Below are 7,394 nucleotides of genomic sequence, written 5' to 3'. Positions count from 1 at the left end.
AATAATTTCTGAGAAGACGTCCAGCTTCTAATCAGAAATGGCCGAGATAGCTACTAATAACGCATGTTCCAATAAATCATAAACCGGCGATTAATAACGATGTCACGAGAGATGGAAGAAGAAGACTGTTACTAATCAACAAGTTCATGAGAAACGAAGCAATGACAGAGAAAGTTACGAATGAAAAATCAGAAATTGACGGACCCAGCAACTATTAACGAATGAAAAATCAGAAATTGACGGCTCCAGTTACTAATAACAAACAAAGACTTTTGTCTTGAATGGCCTTCCATAACAAACAACCATACCAAGTTTCGTCAAAATCAGTCGAGAATTGTGCCTTGTAGAGTGTTTACGAGCAATTACGGACGGACCGACGGACCGACGACAATATACGCGCCCCATTTCATGTGGGCGTATAAAAATTACAATTTCGTAGATTTTTTGTTTTCTGATATTTTTGTCCCTATTTTAATCTAAACAATTTCTACCAAAGGCCTGTCCCAAAGTAAGTATTTTTAACTAATCAAAGCGTGTAATGTAACAATGTAAGCTATTGTGGATAGCGAAAGAGGCTGTATACAGTGGCGTTTCTAGGAAACATTAGTTTCTTTCACTTTTGTAAATTGTTAAAAATTTTGAGGAGGGGAGGGGGTAGCGTGGCAAAGCATGGCATGGCCATGGATTGTGTTGTGACCATTCTTATGTCCCACTGTTCTTCCAAAAATTAGCCCATATAAATAAAACCAGGTTTTTAACGGCTACTTATTCAAGTAATACTCCAAAATAAGCAGCGAGACTATGATTTTTTGTCAAATGAGTAAGTATTCTATGCCTTTTGTTCTTACAGAATTGTTTAAAAGTTTGACGTCTGGAGTGCAAGGGAATACACAGCCTGGTGGCTCTGTTAGAAGTCCTGCATCATCACCATCATCCGTCAAGGCAAGACGTCCACCCAAACCAACCATCCTCGAGACAGTAGAAACTTATTTTAAAAGTAACCAACAACAAAATTCCGCAACTCAACCTAAAAAATCCCTCCTGGATAAACTAATAAATCAGTTTAAAGCTCAGCCCGCTGCCCCCCCTACTGCCAGTACTAGTAATACATTCCCTGTACTTCCTGTAGTTCATGTTCAATCTCATCCAAGCGTCCAAGCACAAACTGGTCCAGTTGTCAGAACCCAAGGTCCTAATTACTCTTATAATCAAAGGAACGAAGTCTCATTTGAAAGTTTGCCGTCTCCGATCAGTCAAATCCCGGCATCTGGACCATCGCGTTACACGAACTACAATTTTCCCTACGGTTTAAATAATATGAGGGAACTATCGCAACCCGTTTACCAACCAATACCCACCAATCTGGATCAAACATTCTACAACCCTTCGCAAATAGTGCCTCAAAATATCGGTAACGTGAGAACATCCAACGCTGCTTCAGCTGTACAGCTCACGATTACCAACTCCAACTCACCTACATATAATGCATATTCTCAGCAGTCTCAGCCCTCGAATTATTATAAACCAGCATTAGAATCTATGGCTAACAGTATTCCGCCTCTAGCTTTTAACTGGGGTCGCACACCACCCCAATTTGATAACCAGAATCCACCACCAAGACAATCTTCTTTAGCACAATATTGGTCGCCACAAATTCAACCAAGATCACAGAATCAACAACCATCACCAGCACCATTGCCTTCAGCACCATTACCTTCAAGGCCGATCTTCTCCAAGATCAACTGGGATAAGTAAGTTATGTAAACGTGTCTTACGATCAGTTAGAAATACGTTTTTACAAACGTTGTATACTGAGTTTTGTCCATTCGATGAGCAGTTATGTTGCAACGTGTCGAATCTTGGCGTGCAATATAGCATCTGAAGCTAGTTGTTGAAAGTTCAGTCGACTTGTCTGTTTTGAACCCCCGAGAGAACCACATCACGTTTAAGCACAGTCCTTATCACAATGGTTGGTTGTCTAGCATCAGTTGGCATTCTGAGCATTAGTAAGAGTTTTAATTTGAAATGATGATTTTATTTTGTACTTATCATAGTAATAAAACAATTGTTTATTCAAATCTTGGAATACAGAATGATTTTTTTATCGTTTCAGATTACAACTCTATTAATATAACATAAAGTAATTCACGTTGTTTTATGTTGATGAATAAAAGTTTTCAATCTGTTGATGACGTTTCCATCACTGATATCAGTAGTCAGTGAATTAAAATCCAGGCCACGTATTCTCGAAACGATCTTAGTGCTAGGATGTCCTAGAATCAATTTTAGAAGGTAACCTAGGACATCCTAGCGCTGAGATCGTTTCAAGAATACGTGGCCTGTAAGATAATTATATGAAAGGTATTGTTCCATTCCAGTTGATATTAGCACCAAACCACCTGTAATGGTTGTACATAGAAACTTTATATCATATCACAAAGAAAAACAAGAACTGAATTTGCTCTCATAACATAACATAGTTGTGGACAGAATAAGTTGAAATGGAGTAATAATGTCCTACTTTTGTCAGGGCAATTGCCTAGAGATCTTTAATGTACACATCCTCAAGCACATGGGAACATGGAATATTTTTCCGTCTTGAACGACATGGTGATTTTTCAATATCAGTCCCGTACCTTAGGGAAATCCGATATGGGATATGCCGTGATCAAGGTTAGTGAGCAGGCATCTTTTACTTACTTTGTACATATACATTGTTCTAGAGGTGGGATTTTCTTTTCGTCTTCTCTTTGAGCTAATCTGGCTGTTTTGGGTCTCCGATGATTCCGACTGAGTGTGTCTGAAAGCAAAGCGTGATATCATTTTGATCGATAAAAATACCACCACCAACAAGTCATTGGAGTATTAGTAGCGATTTCTAAAGGTAATGAGTAACAAAAGGTATTCCTTTGCGTGCTTCACGACAACTCCAAAGATGAATCTATAACTTTCGACCACATTCAATACGTAATTGTAATTCAATATACTGTCGTTTGAGACGTGCACAAACTCATAACGTCAAAAGACTATCTGGCCACTATGTCGTGGTACATAGAAAAGAAAGGTCCCCCAACAACAATCTCTGAGTGATATCAAGACTTACCTATAGACAGGACTGTTTGTTGATTTTGACTCAGTAATCCTGTATAGTAATATAACATAAATCTGTGTTCAACTCTCCAATCACTAATTAAATCCAGATTAGTTGAGAATATCAAGCCAATCTGATCATTAATCACTGTCAGCCATATTGGATGTTTTGGTGTCTTCAACATACTACCAACCTGTATCATAATTTCTACATAGGATACCGTTGTTTTCATGAAATAAGTCGCTTAGACAGATGATTGGGGTTTATGTCCATCGATGGACTGACGAAGTACTTCAATATCTCAGTATATCTATACTAACAGGGGAACAATGGTGGTTCTATGCTTGGACGCTCGCTGTCACCCTTGACAATGATGTAGTCGTAGGAGCGGACATGGAAAAAGCGAGGCCCCGTATGCTACAAGCTGTTGGAAACTAAAAAAGTAGGCTAATGCAGCTTCACGTGAAAGTTCACAGTTTATTATTTATAAATTACGTTTCTTGATCAAGGTAAATTGTCGAGGTGCGCATGAGGCACGTTGCTATCAGTTGTATTAAGGTCTACATTAAGTTTTACGTTAGAACTGAGGTCACCGTACTAAAGTCTGAAAGTCAATACCTCAGTTCGTTTGTCCTCTTCTTTTTTATTCCAATAAAGCATTCCGATGCTACTTCTTTCCTGGACACCGTGTAATGGCTTTGGCTACAGATAAATCATTGAAGCTGATTACATAGAATGAAGCAAATTGCTTGATATCTGATACTATCTATCGTGAGTTCCCTTTTCAAAACATAAAGCACTCCCCACAAGGATATGTTACAAATCCATTGGTATCTGGTACGCTCATGATTTCGACAATCAAAGGTTTGTGATTCTACATTCATTTGCTGAATGACGTTTGTTTTGCAGCATGCATTGTGAAAGGATATGTAACTTTCATTTAATTAAATAAAAGTCCATTATCTATATTTGATACTCACTAATAATTCACCACGTTTATCATATATTATATCACCATTATGTACATATTGTACAGCTTTACCAGTTAACAGCAAATTAATTGAGGGTATGGTACAGCCTTCATAATCATTTAGTAACTGTACATCTTTATTTATATCAACATCCATATCTTGTTTGATTCTGTTTACAATTGTAGTATATTAAATAATAACAATTCCAGGATAGGGTGTGCGATCGGGTAGATGATATCGACCTTCTCAACTGCCGTCCTTAACATAATCGCGATGTCATTTGTCTTAAAGGGACAGGTGCACCATTTTGGGGGTTGATTTTAGTCCTCAGAAGTACAGTCAAGTAACTCAATTTCGTGGAAACCTATTATTCGTGTATTTCCGGAAAGGATTAATAATTTACATGAGCGACCTTGTGCGACCTCCGTTTTTTTAACTTTGACGAAATTCTGTGTTGAATCCTTATATCCACGAAAATAGGTTACACCACTGTACTAGAAAAGTATGAAAATCGCATTATTCCTATGTCTTTGCTACATATCACAGAGTATCTTAAATCGGCTGTGAACACTATTACTGGTTGGCTTAGCTAAAATAAATTTCCGTTTTTGAGACTAAAGTATGATTGGTCAAAAACAAAAAGCGCACTTATCCCTTTAACTACCCGGGAGATTAATTGCCCTTGAACATTGGGTACAAATTGGGAACTAAAGAGACACCTGTCAGGTTTGAGATTCAAAAATGCGTAAGCGCTTTTTTGAAAAAGAAAAAAGTTGATTCAGACACATATTTGGGAAAATACTATATCGCTTTAATCAATAATAAATAATACTGGTTATTACCTGGTGACAGATCTTGATAATATAATACTATATAAAAACAATAAACATCCACAACCATTTAACTTCGTAAACTAGAAATATTATTATTCAACAGATTAGATTTCAGGTCACAGAATGTAAACTCTTTGTGAATGAAGTCTCTAGATGCTACATCCACAAAATCTTTCACGATGTTCACGTTTACAGATATAATCTCAAAAACCTAAAACGGCTTAATATATTTCCAAATTCATTTCGAGTGCTTACGAAGTTTTGGAACATCAACGCATTCTGAAAAACTATCTAGTTCTGTTTTAAAAGCGTATGTCTCTGTTTAGTGAAACCATTTACACGTACCTGGTTCAGGTTACGTTTTAAAAATGATTTCGACTCCTCTATTGTTTTAAACTCAAATATATGTAACTGAAATAAAAACAGAAAATGAATATATATATATATATTGGTGTACATGTATATAGAGCCGGAACCTACAGTGATGTTAAGTTGTGGCTCATGAAAACAACTTAATGGGCAAACGTCTAACAGGCCCCGGATTTAAGGGAATTTGACATCATTTTAAATCAATTGCTCAGATGATCAGACTGCCCAGTCTTCAACCGTTTATAATGAAAGAAGTTCCAATTTAAGTTGTACCTTTTCTGTGATATTATCATTACGGTATCTGTAATCTTTATCAAAACATACATCTTCTTGTAGTAAACATATAGAACACTGTTTTCTATTACCTACCATCCATAATATCTCACATATACTGTTAATTAATGCTTGTTCTCTTTCAGATTCACTTGGTTGTAATCGACTATCAATTATATTATATAAAAATATTATCAAATAAATAACTTTATATTATGTCTTATAGACAACCAAATTGAGTTTGGATTTACATTGACTTTGTAAAGCATATTATCTGACTAATTGTATGGTAGCTTGGAAGACACCCAATGCAACTTTTTCTGGCATTTCTTTCGACAGACCATATAGCTAATGTTGCTGTGTATCGTCATTAGATCGTGCGTGAACGACACAAATCAACCCCCCTCCCCACCTTTAACCCGTGACTGTATTGGGTGGTGGTGGTAGTTTAAAGTATCTTAAAATTGTTGGATTAGTTGTTGCGTTGGAATAGTATAGAATATTTCTGTACGTACCCACTTTGGTGAAAAAGTTCTGGTTGAAATAATAAATATTTTAATATATAAGCTTGTAAACATAATATCACCCCTTTACTTCCACACTACAGAAAAGTGAAAACAAAATCTTAGATGGAGTAACTCATTGGCCGAAGCGGTCACTATCTGAACCTACAGGCACCATGGAGACTGGAAGAGACATAAGCTCTCTGTGGCAGCACTTAGTCATTATGCGAAAAGAGAAGGAACATTAGCTCTCTGTCGGCTGTACTTACAGTCATCACAGGACAAGGGAAATGGCTCTGGCTCTTTCTAGACTTCGGCACCTAAGGTTACAGCTCGTGGCTCATGAAAATGATAGGGACGTAGTATTCTAACATAATGTAAGGTTGCTATGGTACCAACCTACCAACCTTGCCAATTGGACGCGTTATTCGTGTTTGCCCATCTATCATGTCTTACAGTGTAAAAATAACTCTTTAGTCTTTCAGATCAAATGAAAGGACATTTGAATAGTACAATACAATACCCTTTGTGTTTGTAATCCATAAGGAAATGGACTGCCAAGATAGTGGAAAGTAAGAGACGATTTCTTCCAATCAGAACTTAATGAATGAATACAGGATCCACTAACGATATTTCTCAACTCCTAGAAATGAAAATAACTTGCCAATTTCAAGGAAAAATATATGTCGTTGCTAAAACGTAACCGAAAAAGAAAATTCATAATCATAAACGCGAAGTAGGTAAAGCATCTTCCGATCTTATAAACGACAATGTTTTAAATTTAAAAAGAAAGTTCAGATCAGCAACAACAAATGCCCTGGAAATGTATTGAAGCCAGGTTATATAGATGAAGCTTACCATGGCTGTATGTATTGTTATGGGCTGTCCACCAATGGAACCCCTTCTGTTACACAGTGTATATCCTGATTTGATGCCATAACTTGAAAACTCTAAAAACCAATCATAATTGTTTCCTTTAATACAGTTTTAATACACCGAAGGTAAGATGGTACGAAACCTGTCGAGGGCTTACTGCCAGAAGTTGTTGTATCCAATTTTGATGCCAGTGTTTGGCAGAAAAATGCAAGTCTCTTATCTTATTATGTCCATACGATCTAAAACTTTCCAAAGCTACCAACGGAACAAACTGATTTCCGAATTAAAAAATGAAGAATGGATTGAGATTTATGAACATAAAAAATGAAGAAACCATGACAGAAATGAAAATAGCTCACCAGCAGTCAGATTTTCTCTGTTTTTTCTCCATGTTCTAAAATCAAAAGCTGGTGGTTTGGGTTGACTGATAAGATCTGATGGTACTGGTGATTGAGTCTGTTTCTAAAAGTGAAGTGGT

The 7,394-nt window shown here is 36.7% G+C and overlaps 2 protein-coding genes across 2 annotated transcripts in view; one reads left to right on the top strand and one right to left on the bottom strand.

Annotated features, from left to right (window-relative positions):
- LOTGIDRAFT_158905 (hypothetical protein) overlaps positions 1–1,755 on the top strand; it is a gene marked incomplete at both ends in the record, with an annotated part of 3,307 nt that extends 1,552 nt beyond the window's left edge. The window contains one exon of the mRNA XM_009052318.1: positions 851–1,755. Coding sequence (XP_009050566.1) covers positions 851–1,755 — 905 coding nt within the window. The remainder of the gene's footprint in view (positions 1–850) is intronic.
- Positions 1,756–2,365: 610 nt separating this feature from the next.
- On the bottom strand, positions 2,366–5,309 carry LOTGIDRAFT_75147 (hypothetical protein; the record flags this gene model as incomplete). Its single annotated transcript, XM_009052075.1, has 7 exons — positions 2,366–2,399; positions 2,701–2,790; positions 3,100–3,284; positions 3,710–3,793; positions 4,072–4,231; positions 4,905–4,975; positions 5,241–5,309. Coding segments are annotated over 7 exons (693 nt in total), but the record flags the coding sequence as incomplete, so codon positions are not given.
- Positions 5,310–7,394: the final 2,085 nt, after the last annotated feature.

Source organism: Lottia gigantea, assembly GCF_000327385.1.
Source record: "Lottia gigantea unplaced genomic scaffold LOTGIsca_18, whole genome shotgun sequence".
In the NCBI taxonomy this organism is placed as follows: domain Eukaryota; kingdom Metazoa; phylum Mollusca; class Gastropoda; family Lottiidae; genus Lottia; species Lottia gigantea.
The sequence above is the reverse complement of the archived record's forward strand: the minus strand, read 5'-3'. Positions and strand labels throughout refer to the sequence as shown.